This window comes from Diadema antillarum, unplaced genomic scaffold (assembly GCF_040938485.1).
Source record: "Diadema antillarum isolate AM-2024a unplaced genomic scaffold, OU_Dant_1.0 scf00000071, whole genome shotgun sequence".
Classification (NCBI taxonomy): domain Eukaryota; kingdom Metazoa; phylum Echinodermata; class Echinoidea; order Diadematoida; family Diadematidae; genus Diadema; species Diadema antillarum.
Genome location: NW_027270960.1, coordinates 13,571,363 through 13,595,883, shown reverse-complemented (window position 1 = coordinate 13,595,883; position 24,521 = coordinate 13,571,363). Strand labels below are relative to the sequence as shown.

Genomic DNA, 24,521 nt, shown 5'->3' with positions numbered 1-24,521 from the left:
ATGCCTTTAAAACCACTATCACTGGTCTTGAAACTTTCTTTACATGTACACCAAGCAATCACATTTCATACTGGCATGAAGTGATATGCAAGGTTATTTTGGCCATTGAAATAAGGATCTCATTTCTTTATTGTGGTAACCTGTGGAGCCGTGCAATGTATAAATGTCTAAATGAGGCAAAAGTTTTGTGCATAAAAAGAGCTTTTATTCCTTTTTTCATTATGACCATAAAAAAATGTAATCAATGTCTATTTGTCATTGTATTTCTACTCTGAATACATCATTTTTGTTTTAAACATTAGAGACTTTCGGTTTACTTTATCCATTATCATGGATTGGTTTTGTCGTGCCAAAAGGAGAAAACAAAATGCATAAGTTATTAGGCTTGAATATACAATGTAGTAATTACTGCCAAGACATGGAGACGACAGAAGATTTACAAAACAAACCAAGTTTCATAATCTACTTTTGAACTTTTTGTAAAGTCAATGAGCCATTTCATGGCTGCATCTGCAGTTAACAGAGCAACTCTGAATAATGCTTCAAGTTCGTCTCTTTTCTCATGAAATAAACACAGGTGGTGTTGATATTCAGGAGGTAATATATGCTGTAATAAGAGAATAAACGATATCAAAGTCACAAATTTAAAGCAATGATTTTCCTCAAACTGTCACTGAGTATTTCACAAGTATCTGCATTCACTGAACCTGTCTTGAACTTCCCTTATAGGGCAGCTCATTTGCTCATCTTCCTGCGACATGCTTGGTATGAGTAAATATAATGCATATCGTATAAGGCATTGTCTTCTAACGTACTGCCGTTCAGTCTTTCAAAGTTAACCAGGTTAAGTCTTAATTGACAAAAAGAATACAAAAAAGGCAAAATAACACACACGCTCGTAATCTGATTCGTCCAGATTATGCAGATTAACGATAGGACCTCATACAATCCGGAAACCCATTAGCAATGTAAACCTCTCGTGTATCCTAATTTGCATACAAATTTGCATATTTCTATCACTTTATAATTCATTGACTCTTTACCTGATCGTTTTGTAACTACAAGAATGCCGTCATCAGTTTGCTTCCTGCGGTAACTGTAGAAATACTGAAAACATATATAGGCGATATTCTATAGTGTTATATGTATGGCAACTCCTAATTTGCATATTCTGCCAGTCATTTTCATGTTTTAACTTCTCTCTGAGGCCGCATCTTTTTATTTTAGGATGAAATCAGTTTTGATTTGTCATTTCTGTCTAGAATTTACCAGAGGCAATGGCCTGCAAGAATGCTAGAAAGTGATGATTTGGCAGCCATTTGTAAATGCAAATTAAATGGTCGTGTACTAAGAATTCACTTTACTTAGGACTTGGATCTTTTTTCTTTGTAATTCCGTCATCGCACTTGAATTATTAGACAGAGTCGAATTCCCAACATTTTTTCGTTTTGAAATCCCACCGGACTAAAATCAACTATTATGAATATATGTATATTTTCTTTTGATAGAAAAGAGAACTATCATTCTCTCCCATCATTCTGATACAAAATCTTTATTTCTGGATATCTATCAAATTAGCAAAAGAATAGTTATGTGTGTACGGATATTCAAAAGCCTTGATTTTTTCTTTAAAGGGAATCGTTATGTGTGTACGGATATTCAAAAGCCTTGATTTTTTCTTAAAAAAAAATGAGATCTTGTTTGACAGCTTGCTGTGCAGTGCTATTCGTAAATTTCAACTTACAGCCAATAGCAGAGCTAGAGGCTCATCGTTGACTAGCAGTCAACGTACGTAAGATATATTTCATTATCATTAATGCAACACGCTTAAGTATATTGTGCAGGTTGTATTGTTACTCAGGGTGAATTGTACGGTATGTTCTTTTTGTGCATGATGGCATCTGCAAAAGGTTGCCATCTGAACTGAATACAGTATAAGTCGAGCACTATATTCATCTACATTCACGCAGTGGACCGGCTCTATTATGTTCACTTATAACTTGTTCGAATTTGGTGTATGTCTTGTTCGCTAGATTTGCCCTTGGCAACCGTGTACTTGCCCTATACCGGGTGTCCCAAAAAAAGCGGAACGATGGATTTTCAGTACCTTGCGTTCTAAAAGTGATACATTTTTTGACATCATTAGAAATAGCATCTTGCGCAGAAGACAATGATACCATAATCATTAAATTTGGTTCAGTACTTTTTATTCTACGCCAATTTCTGTAAATGCAGTCATTTTCAAATTTCGCCGGATTTTTTGCGACTCATGAGATAATAATTTGAGCCCGACACGCGATCCATACGGTGAATATTGTGTAAGCTCGGTGATCCATGTCAACAAAAGATACAGCTTTCACATTGGGCGCGGGCCAGGAAAAAACAGTGTGTGTGTGTGTGTGTGTGTGCGCGCCCAATGTGAAAGCTGTATCCTTTGTTGACATGGATCAACGAGCTTACACAATTTACCGTATAGAACGCTCGTCGCACCCAAATTATTATCTCATAAGTCGCAAAAATTTGAAAATGACTGCATTTACAGAAATTGGCGTAGAATAAAAAGTACTTAACCAAATTTAATGATTTTGGTATCATTGTCTTCTGCGGGAGATGTTCTTTCTAATGACGTCAAGAAATATAAAACTTTTAGAACGCAAGGTACTGAAAATCGACCGTTCCACTTTTTTTTGGGACACCCGGTATAGTGCGGTTGGCGGTTCCTGCGTGTGGGTGTTGTTGGGACATAGGGGTGGGGTTATTTTTTGCTCTGCAGCTGTGGGAGAGGACACATCGTATTTATTGTAATGAATGATAAAAATGGTCTATTCATAGATGTTCCATTTGAACAAGCCCGTCGCTGGTTCCCTCCAAATGAATTTCTCGGCAAGAGTTAGCTTTGGCTGTAGATGCTTGGGATACCCGGCGGGCATGATGGTTGTCAGGTCACTTTATTGTGATTAGAGCCTGCACGGGGTTATGATCCATTGCAACCAAAGCTACGTCTATACCAAAATCCATGTTATAAACGCACTGTTATGACTCTCGGTATTTATTCAATCTATAACTGCAATTAATGCGGGCAGATTACGACAGTCCAAGGCATTATTATAATATTCCCGGGTTGTAAGGTGCTTGGTTGTTTGTGGATCCTTTCCCGTTTAGGCTGTAGGGACGACACCATCAATGTAGGGCCTAATTGATTTGTTACTTACCACCGATATTCTCTTCAGATCTTTCTCCTTCTTGTTTGTTTTCTACTCCCTTGATCTGAAGCATGCAATATTTCATTAATACCAGTCAAGACTGCCAGTCTTCTGATGTATAGGCTATGCACATTACAGCATTAACCTGTTCGTCTCAGCTGTATCAATTACTTGTTTATGACTGTGTGCACGTGCCAATTCAACATGGTAGCCCAAAAGAGATCATTCTGATGCAACGCGGATTTTGTGACTGTATATTTTTCTAGAGAGGCCTCATTGGCCACCCTCTGGGTTTTCCTTTCAACGTCGTTGCTTTTGTTTGTTGTTTTTCTGAACATAAGCATCTTTGCAAGTCTTAACATGTCATATATTTGTAACCATGAGATGCACGTGTTTCCACCTTCGATGCAAAGAAATAGATAGGATTCATGATATAAATGATGTTACCTTTTGTTTTGTCACTGATTATGATATGTCATACTGGGACAAATTTTTATTTACATTTAGTTTTAAAGGTTTCTTCCATCAGTGACTTAAAAGTGTGCTGCAATTCACAACATTGTAACATACTCATGGATTGTACGAATAGCCTGTTCCTTCTCGGTTGTAGGGGATATCGGTGAATATTCCTAATTCATAATATAATACTTATAGATATGTTATTTCATGCATTCCTTCTACTGCATGGAAAAATAATAATTTGCGGAGTCTTATTATAGCATACTTTGTCTATATTTGTATACTTATGATAAACTATTTTCTTCATGTTTGTGCTAATCAAGATCGCATTAATGTTATGTGTAGGACGACCCTGTTTCCTTTTGTAGATAACATTATGTCAAGAGACAACGATATAACGTGTAACTGAAATATTGCAACGATCTCCACAGTCAAATTGTTCTATATTGCCCTCTACTGGTGCCTTCGTGGACTCAAGCAACGGACATCACGTTCACCCTTTAATACGCAATTCTATAGACATATCATTCAATTCAATGATGATGACTTTTTTGATTTGGTAGGACCTTCTTTTGTGCAAAACGAATCAAATATCAATCAAAATGACATTTTCTTTGATAATTATGTTTCAGACTGTTTTAATTCATCGCCGCAAGAATTGAATTATGATTTTGACACAGAAAACCAATTGCAAAGTCCATCTTATGAATATCTTACTAAAAACCAATTCAATAATGTTGTCAAGGAGTATGATAATACTACTTTTTCTCTCATACATTTTAATATTAGGAGCATTAATAAACATTTTGAAGAATTGATGTTATTTTTAAATAGTCCCATGAAGCGAAATATCTCGGCAGTAGGCCTCACAGAAACCTGGCTTTCTCATCACTCAAGTCTTCCATTCGCTCTTGACGGGTATGATTTTGTGGTTAATAACAGACAATATAGGGTAGGTGGAGGTGTTGCCATATATGTTTCACAAAATTATGATTACGTAGTTCGTGATGAGTTTAACAGTATGACTGATTTTTTTTTGTCTCTTTTTATTGAAATCACAGTTCCTGCCAGTAAAAGTATAATCATAGGTGTAGTATATGGACCACCAAGCGCGAATATTAAATCATTTTTAGATTATCTTTCGGATTTGGGTAAAAACCCACTTTTTATCAATACAAATTGTTTTATATTGGGTGATTTCAATATAGATTTATCAAAACAGAATAATACGTCACAAGATTTTTTTTGGAAATATTTTTATCTGCTTCTTCTTACCCGTGATATCTAAACCCACACGTATAGTTAATGAATCCGCTTCTCTTATTGATAATATTTTATGTAACATTCTTCCACCTTCCGATTCTTGTGTAGTACTCTCAGATATCACGGATCATTTCCCCATCTCGACTAGTTTTTATTTAAATGAGACAGTTAATAATAAATACAACCGTATATTTAAACGAAGAATCACACATGAAACTATAGCCAGGCTAGGTGCTAGTTTAGACACTGCAAACTGGTCCTGTATTTTTGATACAAATGATGTTAATTTGTCTTTTAAATGTTTTATGAAGATTTTTACCCAACATTTGGACACTTGTATTCCAAAACGTAGAGAAAAATCAGCTAACTACCACAAAAAAAAAAACTTAGGCTCCAATGGATTTCTAAATCGCTTTTGCGTTCAATAAATAGAAAAAATAATTCATATCATAGATTTAAAATGAAACGTACTGAGCAATCAAAACTGAAATATACTAGTTACAAAAATACTTTGACGAAAATTATACGAATAGAAAAGAAAAAATATTATACTAACCAGTTACAACTTTACAGGCATGATATGCAAAATACATGGAAAATTTTAAAGCAAGCCATGAATATATCAATGTCAAATTAAATATTACAAAAATTAGATTCGATGGTGAAATTTTTGAAGATCCTCATCAAATTTGTAATAATCATTTTTCTTCAATTGGGGAACATTTAGCAAGTAATATTCCTCCCTCCACAAAACATTTTTCCGAATTTTTAGGTCCATCAAATTCTAGTTCAATATTTTTTTAGTCCAACATACAATCAGGAGATAATCAATATTGTTTCTGATTTTAGTTCCAAAACAAAAGTGCTGGACACGATGACATCAGCAATTTACTTTTAAAGGGAGTAATATCGTCACCTGCGGATCCTTTAGCTCATATACTAAATTTATCCCTTTTTAACGGCACTGTCCCTGAAAGTATGAAAACAGCAAAAGTCATCCCTTTGTTTAAAAAAAGGTGACAAATAGATGTAAATAATTACCGACCAATTTCTTTGTTAAGTAAATTGTCAAAAATTCTTAAAATATTATTTATAAAAGAACTATTAATTTCTTTAAATCCAATAATATATTTTCACATTCTCAGTTTGGATTTAGGGAGAAACATAGCACTACACATGCATTATTGACTTTTTATAGAAAAAGTGGCACATGCTATCGACAAATCTTCTCATCTGATAGGTTTGTTCCTGGACTTCTCCAAGACCTTCGACACCATTAATCATTATATTTCGTTAACAAATTACATCATTATGGAGTGCGTGAGAAGGCCTTGGAGTGGTTCAGGAGCCATCTCATGAACAGAAAGCAATATGTTTTTTTTTAATGGTTGTAATTCACAGATGTTAAATATTGAATGTGAGGTCCCACCGGGAATTTTATTAGGTCCACTTTTGTTTAATGTTTGCATAAATGATTTTTGTAGATCATCAGATGTTCCTTTTTTTATTCTCTTTGCAGATGACTCAAATTTATTTTTTTCGCACAATAATCCTCTTACCCTTGTAAATACAATAAATTTAGAATTAGAAAATGTTGCCCAGTGGATAAAAGCAAATAAGTTATCTCTTCATCTTCAAAAAGCAAAATACATGTATATGCTTTTTAGCAATTCTACTGAGGCATTACCTGTTGATATTGTTTTTGATGGTACTCCGCTTGAAAATGTTTCCATGTAAAAGTTCTTGGAATGACAGTCGATAATAACCTTTCATGGAAATTTCATATTGACAGTACATGTAAAATTATTTCACGTAATATTGGTATAATTAATAAAATTAAATTTTTTCCTTTATCGTCCCTGCTTACATTATATTCATCTTTAATATTGCCATATTTAAATTATGGTATTCTCGCGTGGGGAAATACATATAAAGCACGTGTAGATAAATTACTTTTATTACAAAAGAAATCTCTCCGTATCATATATCATACTGCATTTTTGTCCCATACTGACCCGCTCATTTTTTGAGCATAAAATATTGAAAATTAATGATTTTTATCTGTTTAATCAAAATATATATGATATATGATATATATACCAAATATATTTGAAACAATATTTCGAAGAAATCAATCCGTTCACAATTATCCAACAAGGCGATGGAATGATTTCCATTTGCCATTTTTGAGAACTTTGCTGGCTCAGAACACATTCATCTACGATGGGCCAAAGTATTGGAATTCACTTCATAACAATATTACAACAGCTCAATCTTTGAACTCCTTCAAGAATAAATTAAAATTGTTTTTAATGAAATCTTACAACATCCAACCGAGTTAGGTTCGTTTTACCATATCAGTCAAGTCATCATTACAAAATTTCTTTGAACATCAAACAATTATAAATTTATTTTTTTTAAAACTCAAGTCCTCCTTACATGTTCCTGTTATTGTTCCGTACATACCAATGTGTCTATTCTCTCCTTCTCCTGCCTTCTTACCGGTATAATTACGTTTAAAATTGTTTGCATTATATTAAATCCAGGTTGTATTTTATCCCTACCTTTACATCATGGAATCTAGTTTGCTTGAGTCCACGATGGCACGTGCTGTAGGTTTTTTTTTTCTTTCTTTCTTCCCTTCCCAATTATTTTGATTTCATGGCAGTTGACATCGGTTCGTTTTATTTTGTTTTGTATTGCTGTCTTGTGTATTTTCTGAGGGTCCCATATCGTACAAGATTTGCTTCTTAGTGGGACCCTCCATTTCCATCCCCACTTACCCTTTATGTATATATTAACAAACATATAATTGTGTGTTTTTTTTTCATCTGCTACTCATTTTCATATGTACTTTGTTAATCACATTCTGCAATCCTGTGCACATACATTGTATATAGTTTCTTTGTTTATTTGATGGAAGTGAAAATAAATTTGAATCTTGAATTTGAATCTTGAATCTTGAATCTCCAATGATGGCATCATCAACAGCAGTCACCTTCAGCTCCTCCATCATTTAGCCATGATTTGAGTTATGGAGATCTGTGTACTAAGGCTATACGTATATGTTTCCCAGTACCGACGTACACATGAATGTGAAGTAAAATGACTTTGACTGGTTAAAAATACAAGTCGAACTCCGCGCGGCACCACTCGAACCATTAACAAGTTAGACTCTCACCTAGCCGTAAATACCTAATTTTTCAGCGTATTCAGTAGGCTCATGTGTAAAACGGAGACGTACGTTCGGGACAGCAGCAGCTGTAATTAGTTCAAGCGCGCTAGATGGATAACCCCCTTTCTACAAAATGCTTGACCTCTTCTATAGAAATGTGAGGTATTTGAGTACGCTTCTCAATAGAGCGCTCAAACGCTCCAAAACTGGCACGGTACGGTACGGTACGGTATGCTTTATTAATAGTTCAGTTCGCTTTAGACAAATGTTACAGCGCTCGAACGTAGCCGAAGTCAGATGAGAAACAAAAACACGTCATCCCATTGTCTGCCAGTGAGCACATGGGATGCAAGGTTATTGATGTATTCAATAGAAATCAATTATAGTTGTTTGAAGGTATATTTTTCTGCCATTTTGCTGTAGCATTGTTATATGTTTTGTCTGTATTTTCGTATTGATTTTCATTGTGGCAGCTTTTTCTTGTCATTCTGACCTCTTTAAAATAAACTGCAGGACGTGCATTTCTTGAGGGCAGAATTACACAGTTGATGGGACAGCCTGGCCATCTTTGACCATCATGCGTCTTCTACGACAGTGTTGCAAAGATATATCCCCTACATCCCTCAGGGGCAAGGTATGGTACAGAGAGTGTAAGATACATGTATTAAACAGAACCAGGTCACTCATATCTCATGGTCGCCATAGAACTTTGCTGAGTTTTCATTTTTCTAAATGAAATCAAGCAAAAGAATAATAGACTTCTTCTCAACAAAACATTCTAGAACTGTAAAAACCGAACAAGGGGGAAGGGGTTGTGATGGCCAGATTTTAACCAATAGTATGTTGTTTTTTATGTTCTTTCTGTACAGACCCATGAGCGAGTTGTGAGGGAGTGGCATCACCACCTGCTGCAAACTAGTAGCTGGATTCGACGGTTGAATATTATTGTGGAACTGTGAACCTTTCATATTCCATAACTTTGTTTTTTGTTTTTTGTTTTTTTGTTTTTTTACTCCAATATAAGACATCTTCAACCTTTTCTGTCTGTTTTCATAGTCAATATATCGTGGGTGAGAACCAGAAGGGCGCTATTAGGTTCAAAGATTTGAGGGTAAAAAAAATAAAAACGAAACAATACATTTTCTTGAAATAAAAAGTTTATCTAATCAAAAGTGGACAGATTGATAAGCATTATTCCTAACATCGGGTAAAAAAAACCAACAACCCTTGTGGTTTGATTTTTAACATTTTACTGAATATAAAATAGATTAAAACTGACATTATAATGTAGAGGAGATGGAGCTCTACAATGTGATGCCAATAATTCAATACCCCAAAAATTGTAATAACGACCTTCTGGTTCTCATCCGAAAATATATAATTATCCAGAATGCAATGGATATTCACCTCAAATGGCAGGCCTACCTGATATCATGGTTGATCTACCATACTTCCTTAAGGGGTGCTCCCAGATGTCATTTAAGATCAGATACTTAATTGGCCATTACCATGATTTATTCATGTTCTGTTTGGGAATCTTATTTTTTGTGCTTAGGCCTATCGCTATTCAAGCTAATGGCGATATGTATAGTGGTATGGCTATCTGTAAAGAGGAGACTATACCCAGGGCACTGCCGCCCGTAATTGCTCCCTGTGCGCTGAAACCCCAGACTGCCAGTACCAGATTAATCATTAAAAAAAAATGGACGTAGAAAGAGAGTGGAGCATCGTAGCATAATCACTCTGCTGTAGCTTTTGATTTTAAATACGCCGAGGAAAGGAAGAGTGTATTCATATTAATCTTTTTCTACAGCAATATGCACTTCAAATTATACTATCTTCCAATATCTAATATTTGTCTCAGTGAGGCTTTGTCTTTGTCTAATTCAGTGAGGCTTTGTCTGTTAGAAACAATATTTGATATTTGTCTCTTTTCAGTGAGGCTTTGTCTGTTAGAACTAAAGTTACCATTCTACAAGTTTGGGTTTCATGAGGAACAGGTCATCTAAAATCATGGCTACTCCTCGTCAATCTTGAGGGTGTTATGAGTCAGGAGATGTTTGCTATGTTCATGTTTCTCTCACATTCAATGTCAGGTAATCTCATCTAAAATGTGTAAGTGATTTTGAACAATATCATTTTCGATGACTCAAGTGCAGTGTTGGTACTTTTTGCAGATTGCATCATCATTTGCCTTCAAACAGAACTCATATTACATCTATTTCTATCTCTACATATCAGTTTTACCTATATCTGTAATACAGTTTTAGCAGACTCATACAATATCACCATCCGAATATCTTTATGACAAAAGGACGCCATGCATGGCCATGTGATGCGAATTTCTAAGCACACGTCATCCTTTAGTTTATCATAACATTCAGATTTAAACTTTCTAAAGACTGCAGTATTTATCTTCCATCAAAATAACGGAATATCTCCCTCCTTTATGCGCATTTCAATTCAATAGTGCAGTTAAAATCCAACCAGGCTAGTGAAAAATATTCAGTCTGTTTCATTAATCCCCAATCTCTATTGGTGCCTTAGTCTATGAAGACGTATGATATTCTTTGTCTGCTCAAATTGTTGTGTATGCTCCGCTAGTTAATGCAAAATATCTATAAAACATAGTCATTGCTGGAAGTACAAGTGTTATTGCTTTCATACAATTATTGCCTGCAAACTGAGCAGACGCAAATTTAGTCTCTTTTATTCATAACACTACGTTCCGCATGCACCATAGATTCACCTGTTTTTGCGCCACGCTGCATCGTGTATCGTCTCCAGGTATTCAGTGTACTAAAAGTTGTAAGTTGTAGTCAGCTGCTCGAGTTCATAATGATGGTGATTTCAAAACTGCTGTATAGCCGAAAATCTCTATCTCTCCTTTCTAATCTCTCCTTCTTTCACTTCTCTTATAATCTCATCCATGCTCTTCTTTTCTGTCTTATAAATGTATACATTTGTATATAACTTTCTTCTCTTCTAGGCTACGTTTCATTCATCTCTCCCTTATCATCATATGGTTGTTGTTGTTGTTGTTGTTGTTTTTGCTACTCCCTGCTCTCCTTCTGCTTCCTTTGGCAGCGAATCCTCTAAAGTGCGGAATTATATGTACTAGTTTACCATTTCTAATGCTGTTCTTCATTTAGCAATGTTTCATTTCATTTCATTTATTTCATTTTCAATGGAGTGTCCGTGTACAAAATATAGCACAAACGAAGAAAGACAAAAGGCAACATAAAAATGCATATATTGCATACCTCAAACTATGATATAAACAGCATAACTTAGGAAGTTAATGAATACATGCATGCTGCATACTGTTAAATTATCGGTCATTTATGTTATGCAATTATGACTTGTGTATTGGTGTTTTGTACATAGATCAAGTTTACCAAGCAGAAACGGGAAATAAGACATATCTAATTTATAAATGTTTAAATGTCATGCTGAAAATGACAACACCATAGAATATCAAATGGGTTAGTCAAATACCGGTTAGTGATTGGCTAAACACAGTCACGTGATGGAGGCGCATTGGTTATGTTCGCCCATAGGCAGAACATTTTTGTAATGTTCTCCCATGGGAAAACATTTTCACGTAACAAATGACAAACGATACCAAATGATTGAACGATCATATTTTTCACGCAATCGATAGGATATATTTGCCTATTCCATAATGTGAAAAAGCAGATGACCGATTATTGTAATGCGTAGGAAAGTGTGATAATTTGACTAACCCATATAATATAACAGATGATGACTTTTGTTGTCGGGAACATGTACCAAACGTTCTACCCTCAGGGTTTGAAATGCTATTTCGGGAGGCTATAAGTCCCTCGACTTCGTCTCGGGACTTATAACCTCCCTCAATAGCATTTCAAACCCTTCGGGTGGAACATTCGGTATGTTCCCTCCCCCGCCAGTCATCATCTATCATACTGTATATCAAAATTCACAGAGTTTTCTGCCTCCTAGACGATCAGACCTGACTCTATGGGCAGACCCGGCTCATGGAACAGAAAAGTCTTACGTTCACAAACTACTCGGAGATGTAGGGCAACATGGAAATAATTTGGTGACATTGATAACTTATGCCAAGTGAATTTAGAAGTTACATGCCAACAGGCAATGAGTTTAGAAACACTCAAAATAATTTTAGGAACTATTAGCACAAAATTATGATTCCATGAAAACTACCATGTCAGATTGGTCTGACCAATTTTGTCACATAAAGTTTGGTGGGGTTTTTTTTAAATAAAAAATTGGGAGTATTAGTATGCCACTACCTTCCTACAGATTTCAAAATCCCCGGCTGTATATTTTGTATAGGACCCACAAGGTACCAGGTTTCAGTGATTTATATGAGCTGTAGCACATTTAAAAGTTTAACTTTTGAGATGAAACTATTAAGCAAATTAGTCTTCCTTATCACCCGCAGGTTTAATGTGACATTCATACTCATGATATTTTGGTGAAGAACACAGTGTAGAGTGTGGCTTAACGTAAGATTACTCAACAAACAGGTTGTTCACCACTGCATTATCACATGCAGGAATCGAGATCATCCCACATGACAAAATACAGACATTTTAAAATGCACATAAATGTCAAATACAAAAACACAAACAAAGAGTCTCATTAATGGACTCAGATAACTTTTCCTTGATTTTGTATTTCTTACAAAGTCACTTCGGTCGTATCTTTTTTTTTTTAACTTGCTGGATAGGCTCATATTTTCACGAAATTGTGATCGAGGAACTTGGACGTAATTGCGTACTGTAGCGGCCATTGCCGTTACAACGTGTTGGACGCACATGCAAACGTGGAATGTTGAACGTCCATTACTCACCGCGTATATAGCTCTTGCATACCTTTCCGACATACATTTTGTATAGACAATTCTTATATGGCCACTTTTGCAGTATCAATGAACCATTAACATTACCTGATGTTTTGCATTTGAGAATGCCTCGTAAATTTCGTCGTTTTGAACTCCGAATATAGCCACTTGTTGCAATGGGCATTACACATAGCCATGCGCCGGCGCCATGTTGAAAATAGTCGTGTGAACTGATTTGACTCTTGGATCTTTTTTTAACGGAGTTTCATCTGTCATCTTTGAGCCATTTTACAATCATACAACTTCATTTGTACTACATCATTTCAATTCTTATTTGACTTAGCCTATACTTGGGCTCCTGTTTATATACTCGTCATTTATCATCTCTCAATCTCATCTGCCATCATGCCTAACTCGTCGATGACTCAGGAATAGGTCCGAGCCATCATTGATGAGACAATGAAGGCTTTTGTTGAAGAAGATGCACTCCTCAAAGCACTCAGGAATGCTGTCCGAACTATCATGCATTGTTCAACGTGTCGAGGCGAATGAGGCTTGGATAATGGACTTGGAAAAGCGCGTTGAGGTCCAGTCAACTGAAATCACGAATCTGCACGAATCTATAAGCCATTTCGGGGTTCTACTTTTAGCATGAGCGCCAAAGGGCACTATTGTACCAGCAGAGTATGTTGATTTTTAAATTCACTGATATAAACATCTGTGATGTAATGATTATTTAAGTGATCCTTATAAGTGGTGCTTGCCAGCACATCCACCTAACATCAAAAGCAGCATTTGGCAATATCAATAGAAAATGATTGTTTATACATTCAATGCAAAATAATGAAATGTGTGCTTTCCAAAGTGGCAATTGATGAATCATTCTGGTCCCCTGGTTTACGCAAGTTCTTCATTTGTTTGAACATGACTAAAAATTCCATAAATTGTTACGTCGGGAAAGCTAATGCATTCTGTTGCTTGAAAACTTGGAGTGCCTCACAACTGAGAAAGAAGAAAGGTCACTTATACCCATGTTCACATGAGCTAACCCCGAACTGGCTTACTGACAAGGAGCGTAATCTTGTTCAGAGCATTCAGCGAGGTGTCAGCGCGCAAGAACAATACTCAAGACGTAATTGTCTGAGATTCTATGGCATGGAGGAGTCAAAAGGCGAGAACACCGATGATCAAGTTTGCCACATTGTGAACGAAATCCTCAGAATACCTGTCACAAAGAATGACATCGAAAGATCTCACTGCATCGGATCCCCTAGCGATAGTGAAAGCCCGGACGGATCTCTGAGGAGGAGCAGTCGCGCTTCGCAGAACAACAAAGCGAAGCCTCGTCCAGCCATAGTGAAATTAGTTTCATATCGCGTGAGAAAACTTGTCAATTCCAACCGGCGTGCCCTCAAGGGTTCCAGGATGGGCATCGATGAAGATTTTAAAAAGGAAAGCGCTTCGCTGCTTCGCAAAACAAAAGCGTGTCTCAAGGTGCTTTCAGCTTGGACTTCCGATAGGAGAGTGGTTGCCCTTCTCCCTGCTACTGGCGGGAAAACTATCAAGCGTGTGATTCATTCTGAAATTGACTTAGATTGAATATGACTCCATAAATTTACACTATCGTTATGCCAGTTCACATCAGTCCACTCCATTGTAATAGAGTTTGCTTCTCAATGTTACTGATTATGATGCATTCTCAACTCTGTTCTCTTTACTTAGGCTATTGATTGTTTGTATTTCCATTCCCCCCCCCCCCCCAAAAAAAAAAAAAAAATCTTGCGCATCATCAAGTTGTTTTCGTAATACTTTTTTTTTATTTCAGTCAGATATTAATTCATTGCTTTGCTACAAGACTGTGCAATACCCTTGTGTTACTTGTACTAAGGCAGTTAGAAACAACCAAAGGGGATTACAATGCACCCACTGATCAGCCTGGTCGCACACAACATGCACAACATGTGCAGGAGTAAAAAAAAAATTATCAATATGATGATGTACAATATGAATTCTTGGACTGGAGATGTACAAAATGCATGTTTCAGTACTTACCTTTTGCTAATTGTAAACCGATGAGTCAAATGTCAATACTAGAGAGGTCGTCACACCTCCAGCGAATTCGGATCTCGGTAATGAGTATGATAGTTCTGATGTATTACGAGTTACAACAAGAAAAAATGACCAAATCAAAAATAGCGGCTTTATTATGACTGTAGTCACCTTAGTATTCGTAGTTCATATGGTAGTATTGAAGAAATAGGAATGTTTTTACATGATAATTATATTCATAGCCTTAAAGGGACTGTACAGTACTGGTTGAGGTAGGGATTCATGTTTTGAACATTTCTAAGTGAGATAATGAAAAGCCTCTTATGAAATATGAAAGAGCATGTAATTTTAAAAAGGATTCAAGGTTTATTTGATGAAAATTGGTTTTCAAATTGCTGAGAAATTCAAAAAAGTGCTAATAATAAAAGGCGACATGCCCCAACTTTATTAGTATCTCTTTCTTTCACCTTGTTTTTGGATATCTCAGCCATTTCAAAACCGATTTTCATCGAATAAACTTTTGATACCCCGTAGAACTGCATGCTCTTTGACATCTCATAGAGAGGTTTCTGAATATCTCACAAAACGTTAAACGCTAAATCTCCACCTCGACCAGAACTGTACACACCCTTTAAGTGAAACACTTTTGGATGATTCTATAAGTGATAATGAAATATGCATTCAGCATTACGATATAATCCGTAAAGATCGGAATCGTAATGGCGGAGGTGTCGCTATTTATATTCGTAGCTCAGTTCCTTATGAAGTGATACATTCTGATGTAATTGACCCGCTTGAACTTATTTTGATCAGAGTCCGACCAAAATCTTTGACACCTTTTCTGTTTATGTCCTCGTATCGCCCTCCTGACAGCAAAATTGATATTATGAACAAATATGATTTTTTTTTTTCTAGCTTTTGTTGATAAATTCAGATTGAATATTATTGTGATGGGAGATATGAATTGTGATGTACGTAAGAAATTTAAATCGAACGTTTTGAAGCGTTTTGAAAAAATTAACACAATATTTTCATTGCAGCAAATAAATACCACTCAATGCACTCGAGTCATAGTACTAGGAGTTTAATAGACCATAATTACGCTGACAAATGCGATTGACATAGCAAAAACTCACGGAGTAATCAATGTTGGAATGAGTGATCACAATTTACGTTATTTGATTTTGAATTTTAAATATGCGCAAAGTCCTAGGATTATAAGTTATCGAAATCTCAAACATGTAGATTTGGAAGCTTTTCGTTTTCATCTGTGATGAATCGTCTTATCATGAAATACCAGCAGCCACAACTATTGATAAAGCAACTGAACTTTGAGAAACAAATCTGATGAAATCAATTGAAAAATTTGCCCCTGTTAAAAAGAAACGCGTTCGAAAACAGCCTGCCCCTTGAATGGACGCTAACATTAAAACATTAATGAAAAAGAGAGACGATCTTAAACGAAAGGCCTCAAAATACAATCATTCACGTAGGTCAAACGGTAACTTAGCATTACTAAAACCTAGGACAGAATATTGTAAAAGGACATTTTATTATAGGGATGCCGTGCGATACAATCCTTCTCCTAATTTAAAAGTTGTTTGTAGTCCTGTCTCATTTCTAGGAAGTCAATGTCATTTTTGTTTCATATTTTTTATAAGCCGTCCATAGTATAAGTTTATTACCTTTGTAGTTCAGCCAATATACACTTTTTTAGTTATCTGTGATATATATATATATATATATATATATATATATATATATTCACAGTTTGAATCTTTTTATCAAAATGTCAATTTTGTGTTAGGACCCCATGGAAAACAGCCATGTCATCGTAGACAGAGCTGAATGGGCGATCCTTTCATACATATTTATTGCTCGCTTTTTTTTTCTTCTTCTTTCTTCTCTTTTCCTTTTGAGGTATATCCACTTTATTCTTCTGTTGATTATATTAATATGTCTGTATATTGCCTGTCATACTTTTACTGCACTCTTTTTGCATGAATTTACGGTGAATAGAAAATGAATCAAATCAAATCAAATCAAAACTTGTCATATAATTATGATGTAGTTGCATGTAAACAGCCAAGCTGAATTGACAAGAAGAACTCAAAACATCATTCTTCAGCTTTGATCATTCCTGATATCATAAGGGGATTTTATCGACTCCCTCCTACTTTTGAGAGATAAACTGTCCCACACGATGAACTCGATCTACCCCGAGAGGTGTGGTCCACACATTAATTAAGGTGCAATACTTTATCAGTCAATGTAGTTACCATAGTATGAACTGAAATACTTGTAGTGGAATTCTTCGTCCCCTGCCTAGACAATGGGTCATATTACAATTGATTGATTGATTGATTGATTGATTGATTGATTGATTGATTGATTGATTGATTGATTGATTGATTGATTGATTGATTGATTGATTGGTTGGTTGATTAATCGATTACTTTATTGTCAACAATGGAAATTCTTTGTACATTGGACATCACTACCAAATAAACATCAAGTACATCACAGGTACACTACCACAGACGTATCGCAGAATACAACTGAACCCAACTGATATTAACAAACAATATCACATACAGCAGAGCAACGTAATGCATTGTTAGTGTGCTTGCTTTTAAAATGAAAATGGTTTCCTTTTTGTGCATTTGTGCCTTCCAGAGGTGTGCGGCAGCACTCTTCCACCTGCTCTTCTATTGTGTGATCATCAGTGTCGGGTTTACTGTGTACCAATGGGTGTGGACCGCGATGCTACTCAAGATGCCTCCAGGGGGAAACCCGTGTAGAAACCGTGATGAATGCACACGAAGGGGCCCCAGGAAGGACGGGGCGGCTGTCTCCATCAAGGCGACAACCACGTCACTCAGAGCTGTGACGGTAAAAGGAATGTCCTTGGAGCCCAAAAACTGGAATGGACAAGGGTACAAGTCAGTCTCAAGAAACATGGTAAGAATACAGACGTGCAAATTAGAGGGTTTAGGATGGTTTTGAAGAAACTGCTTTGCATCAAGCAAATACATAGATACCGGTATAATGTGTGTGAAAAAGGGGTACATGCATGGACATTGCACATAGTGAAGTTCATGTGGGAAATTATCTTCGATTAGTACTTCTGTAATCATAGTTTGATAGAGCTAACATACACTGGTCAATTCAGTGTTTATTTACGTCGATGTAGGGCAATTTGTCAATCAGTTGCAGCTAACAGCCTTTATTCAACAATGATAGCCTGAAGTTTTCCAAATTCTGTTGCTGGTAAAAATAATGAGAACCGCATTTTAAAAATCTGTCAAGTTTATGTTATGCATCAAAATGCTTCATGACTTTCGATGGAAAATAGGATCTTCCATCATACTTTGCATTTCTCTGAAGTATGCTTTTAATGAACTTTGAGGCAAGGCAAATGATCTTTTTATAATCACAGTTCATTATATCAGCGTTCTTTATAGCAAGAGTCCACCGCATATGGGCAACAAAAACAAAGTTTATACAAGTCGAAGTGGCGCAATGCACTTCATAGCTGTCGCACCTCTCTTTCTCCCCCCCCCCCCCCCCCCCCCCCCCCCCCCTTTTTTTTTTTTTTGCAGGCGTTGCGGCACTGCAAGCAGTGTGCTTTGGTCACCAGTTCGGGCCACCTCAGCGGCAGACGAGCAGGCAAGGAGATTGACAAGGCGGAATGTGTCATCCGAATGAACGCTGCTCCAACTCTCAATTACGAACAAGATGTAGGGAGCAGGACCACCTTCCGGGTCATAGGTCACAGAAACTTCCCAAGGATGTTCGACACACAAGAGGAAAGACAGCTGTACTTTGTGAATCGGACCACAAGGTCGGAGGCAATAGTCGTTCTGTGGTTGTACAGTGTGAATGTCAAGAAGAACCCAGAACTGATTCTCTCCAGAAAGTATGCCAAACAGTACAAAAATGTCAGCTTTTACTTGACACAAGAGGAGGTGATGAAGAGGAATGTTAAACTCTTTTACCAGGAGCTGGGAATATCTGAGTAAGATTTGTTGCGGCATATTCTTTTACTTTTGTTGTTGTTGTTGTTGTTTTTGTTTGTGACAGTTGCATATTCTCATGCAAAGTTATCTTTGATGTAATGTCATGTGCACACAGTGTGATGTAACAATGATTATATCTGTCTACCATGTGGAATAATTGTTTTATGTCATGTTTCAAGTAACGAACACTGTTTTAACGAAATTTTCCTTATAACGAAGCCATTTTCTAGCGCCAATGACAAAGAAAAACAGATTAAATGTGCTCGTTAAAACTAAATGCAGATCGCACACGAAATTACACGGCAGAGCAATAGCGTCTCTGCATATGTTAACGCTTAATATTTCAGTGTAATCCAACAAAAATTACTCTGCTTTCACTACTTGTGTCGCACACCGTTCTCGAGGAGAACTTGCGGTATAAGCCGACATGCTAGTCCGAAAGGAAATAAAGTTCGTTATTCTGAAACACACTAATTCCGTATATAGACCTAACTAGATGGTCGCTCATGAAATGAGGTTTGTCATTCAGAAATTTCGCTATTCCTAGTGTTCGTCGATACGAAAAATAAAACTGCGTTCGAAGGTTCTTTAAAGGGGATGGCTAGTAACCGATCAGTGGGAATCAGTGGGTATGCTGAGGGATGATTGTTCCAATCCTTGTGGGATTTATTTAAGAGTACATTATATATCTACTGTTGTGTGAAAATTATTTACTTCAGAACGGTCTCATATTCAAGTAATGTGCAGATTAATGCCCCGTCACTGACCAGGGACGCTTATCTGGAAACATTACTTGAACTGCACATTACTTGAATATGAAACCATTCTGAAGCAAATAATTTTCACACAAGAATAGATATACAGTGTACTCTTAAATGAATCCCACAAGGATTGGAACAATCATCCTCCAGCATTCCCACTGATTCCCAGTGATCAGTTACTAGCCATCCCCTTTAATCTGAAAATGATAGGAATCTCGTTAATCTAAAAATGATAGGAATCTCGTTATTCTGAAAGGTTCATTAATCGGAGAACGAAATAAGATATGTTAATCCAAAATTACAAAAAAAAAGAAGAAGTCATAGTAGGTCACACTAATACATTTTCGAAATTACAAAGCTCGTATTGTTTTCGGAGTTACAAATCTTCGGAATGACAGATCTGTGGTATATTTTCGGATCAACGAACCTTCGAAATAACGAACCGTATTTCATCTTCGCAATGTCGAAATTTGGGAATTACGAACTTTCGAAATTACGAACCTAACGAACCGTATTCCATTTTCGCATCAATGAACCCTCGAAACAATGAATCCTACTTCATTTTGTGATAAACAAACCTTCGGAATAACGAATCTCACTAATAGCGAACCTTGGGGATATGGGACTGTAGTCGAATCCGGAAAACATCACTTTTCATACACGTTTTTTTTCAAACTATGAGCTTGAAATTACAGACTTTTTTATGCTCTCGCTTAATGTACAATTTAAGCGAAACTGATGAGATAGCATCGCATTTGATATTACTTTTCAGCGTCTAATAAGTAATCAATAATCAAGATGGCATGTGGTTTGCGTGTATTCGCCATATACTCTATTTGTTCGGTTATAACGAAATTTTGATACAACGAAAAAAAAAACACTTCCGATCCCAAGGACTTTTGGTCAATACGGGATTACACTGTATAATGGTGAATTAATGTGTGCAACATAAAATCATCACCTAATACCTGGATACTGAAAAGTGCAAATGCTATGTGATCCTACATCTCAAAATATACAAAAAGTCACTTGGGCTGCTTTGCCAGTATGCCTGAATACTGTATGTATTTTGAGTTAACTCTGTTCCCGACAGAAATGACCATTTTATTTATATTATGTGAATATAAAATTTGATCGTATAAAATTCATTATCAAGTTTGTAGACAATCTTTATTGTCTGTCGTGGTTTTCAGTTATTTGCCACCCAAATGAAGATGTGAAATTGTCCTTGAAGACTCTATATCAACTCTAAAAACAGTTATTAGTAGTTTGACGTAATCATGAATACATGTATAATGTACCGAGTTTTTTAAGGAAAATCTGATGATCCCCTCAAGGTGAATGTCATTTAAAAATCTGCTTTTGTTCCATGCACACACAGTTAAAGGAAGCTCAATGCACATGAACAAACATGTAGGCCTACCTTTGAAGTTCTTTTCTCAGACGTTATGTTCTTATGTATTTCTTTTGTTCTTATTTGTTTTGCCGGATTAGGAAAATAAGATTTGGAGGTTTTTGTTTTTTTGTCATTCTGAGGTGAGAACCTTCCTAGATATATCTGATCTTGACTTACAATCGCATCTGGTGACCTTTTGCTTGTAATACAAACCTTGCAAAGGATCAGCTATGTTAAATGAATCATTTAGCAGATTACATCTATGCTATGATTTTATATAATGACCCGTTACACCTAATGCCTGTTAATGACGCTTAATAATTGATGTGCGTTTGTTGTTGGTTTTTTTTTTATTTCAGGCCCATGGCTTATTAATCCTACTTGTGCTCCAATAACTTACCTCGGAAAATGCATGTTAATGTGTGTCAGCAAGCAATTAAACACAAGTTTGAAAAAAAAAAAACTTGTTATCTCAGTTGTGCGGGATACAAAAAACCAATTGTGTTGAACAAACACAATTGACCTATTTAGAACACCATAGTGACATGTTTCCTGAAGACATAAAATCATTCAGATTCCATAATGTTCTTCAACTTTGAAATTCAGTCGAGGTAAAGACATCGAAGTGTTGATTTTTTCAACAAAATCCGTACATTGATGGGTCACAAATAAAGAGTTTATTGACCTTACGTTTTATCCCCTTTCAGACCAAAAGGTAAACTATGGATGTCCACTGGTTGGGTAGCCATGCTTTTTGCGCTAGAGGTGTGTGATTCAACAGACGTCTATGGAATGATATACGACGACTACTGCAAGTAAGTGTGACATAGATGTATTTTCAACCAAATAATCAATATATTGTGTAGTATATTGCAGACTCTTGCAATTGTTTAAATCTAGGTTATGCTGTGATGATCAACTTATGTGTGTGTGTGTGTGTTTATGTGTGTGTGTGTTTATGAAGGAGGGCAGATTTGTCATGATACATGGCGAGACATCCAGATAGACGTCTGGCTCTACCTGTCAAGCTTTGCATTTAATACAGCTGTAATGTAACTTGGCTTAAGTGCCGGAGTGCACTCACCAAGGGGGGCGAGTCTTTCAGTTGTTAGGCAAACAATGAAACATGCTTCATTTTCTTAAACGTGAACAATTGTAGTTCAATACCGATTCAATGATAACAGTGTCGCCATTTTACAATGCCATATTCAAGTACATAATCATATGCCTCTTACAGTGCTATGTTCATGTTTATTATACAATGGGTCTCAGAATCCCTTTACAACTGTTTTCCTGAGTATTTTAAAAAACACTGAATAAGTGTTCACTTAATCAAATTCATGAAATTCTTCCGTCGAGATGTTTTCTTTGCAACTGATTAACAAATTGGCACTAAAACACTGATCAATATAGTGCTTATTTACGTCGATGTAGAACAATTTGTCAATCAGTTGCAATGAAAACACCTCGACGGAGGAATTTCATGAATTTGAATAATCTAACAGCACCCGCTGCATGCTATAAGGATTAGAACCAACACTTGCTGTCGGGCGGAAGCTCGGTGGTCTAGTGGAGATGACGCCTATCCAGAGATCAGGAGGTCGTAGGTTCGAATCCTTATATTATGTATGTCCGCTGGGATTCAGTCACATAGTTCATGTTGATAAGGTATTGCGCCAAATGCATAACTGAAGAGTCCCCCAGTATAGCCACTTGATGGGAGAATAGGTGTAATTTGCCCGTATACAGTGCAACTCCATTACAACGACCACGATTATAATGGCATTCACGTTACAACAAAGTAAAAATTCAAGTCTCTATGATTAATTCCCTAACGTATTTTACTGTTCGGCGATAAGGTAACTTCGCTTGAACAAAAGAAATCTGCCGGTCCCGAGGACTTTGCTATAACGGAAGTCGCCTGTAGGCCAACTATAATCATGCACACAATTCATTAAGCATAAAAAAACGCATTCATAATCTATGAATCAGTGGAATAAGATGATATTTGAGAAGGTCTCGAACCCACGAGGCGCCACTGAGTGGGTTTAAACTACTCCACAGTTGCCTAATCTATTGCATACAACTCCCAATGCTCACTTACTCTGAGTATCGTAATGCAACCTTCAGTGGAGTCCTGTTACGCGTGTACATGTCTGTGTATGCGGTTGTGTAGGCATATGTGTATGTTTATACAAAAAGTTAATTGGCGTCCCTCTGCTAGAATTGAAGGGGAATGAAGTATTCAGTATGCTACCAGTGTTGCAACCTTTAGTGATGCCTAAATCACTTTAAAATCATTACCGTTATACAAAGTCTAAGTGTGGTTTGTTTTAATGTGTCCTAATACGATTCAAAGAATTCATATGATATTAAGATGAAAGAATCAAAGGAACTACAGTAATCTCACTCAGGGCATCCACACCTGCAGCCAGTATGGGAAATTCAAGTGAGTCACTTGAAAAATAAACCGTCTGATTAATGAGTTAAAATTGATTGTTTGATTGTCCAATCACCAAGTGACACTAGATACAATGAAACTGAGAAATGTCAATATCTATAATTTCGTTTTTCTCTTATGATTGTTGGTTTAGGGAGCATCCCAAGGACACAACATACTATCACTACTTTGACAAGGTGAAGAGAGAATGTGCATACTACAAGCGCAGTGAAAAAAAACTCACCTCCGGGCACAAGTTCATGACGGAAAAAGTGGCGTTTGCGCGCTGGGCCTCCCTCTACAACATCCGTTTTCACTTGCCTTCATGGGCCAACCACAGCTATGACCCCAATGTTCGCAAGGAGACCGTCTTCCAAAAACAGTATTTACTCCACCAGGAGAAGCTGAGAAACAAAACCGAAGAGGATAAATCCAGTGGTGAAGTTGTTCGGACGTTTGGTGATGAAGATCAAGGAAGTTAGGAGAATGAAAGACTTTCAATCAAAATGCTAGCTGTAACAACACGTTTCATCACTTATTTATTACATTTGAGGGGAACAAAACAATTAATTATGCAATGTTAATGAATTTTCCATCGAAAGGTCACTATCACCTCAACCTCATATGAACAAACTTTTATAATCAGTAGCAAATTATTATCTAATTTGTTGATTTGCAGTTGTAATCGGCATGGTACGAACCTCTACCAAATATGTTAGATGTATGTGTTGAAGGATTGTTATGTTGTTTAGAAAAGGAGATTATAAGGAATTATCAGATCAGTATATTCAGAGAACTGAATGCTGAAAACTGTAATTTCTCGTTTGGAGATCAGATACAAATTATTGTGCAAACCAGTGAAACAGTAAGATTTGATGATGTGATGCTTAACAGTAGTGATGCGTTT

The 24,521-nt window shown here is 36.4% G+C and overlaps 1 protein-coding gene across 2 annotated transcripts in view; it reads left to right on the top strand.

The window, feature by feature from the left end:
• LOC139716949 (alpha-N-acetyl-neuraminyl-2,3-beta-galactosyl-1,3-N-acetyl-galactosaminide alpha-2,6-sialyltransferase-like) overlaps positions 1–24,161 on the top strand; it is a 29,091-nt gene extending 4,930 nt beyond the window's left edge. The window contains exons 2-6 of one of the 2 annotated variants that reach the window (XM_071628477.1): positions 8,614–8,734; positions 17,675–17,959; positions 18,601–19,016; positions 21,882–21,989; positions 23,769–24,161. In XM_071628477.1, the coding sequence (XP_071484578.1) occupies positions 8,678–8,734; positions 17,675–17,959; positions 18,601–19,016; positions 21,882–21,989; positions 23,769–24,096 (1,194 nt within the window). In that variant the 5' untranslated portion in view covers positions 8,614–8,677 and the 3' untranslated portion in view covers positions 24,097–24,161. Of the gene's footprint in view, positions 1–8,613; positions 8,735–14,364; positions 14,444–17,674; positions 17,960–18,600; positions 19,017–21,881; positions 21,990–23,768 lie in introns of those variants that run through there. The other variant, XM_071628475.1, reaches the window with a different exon arrangement.
• Positions 24,162–24,521: the final 360 nt, after the last annotated feature.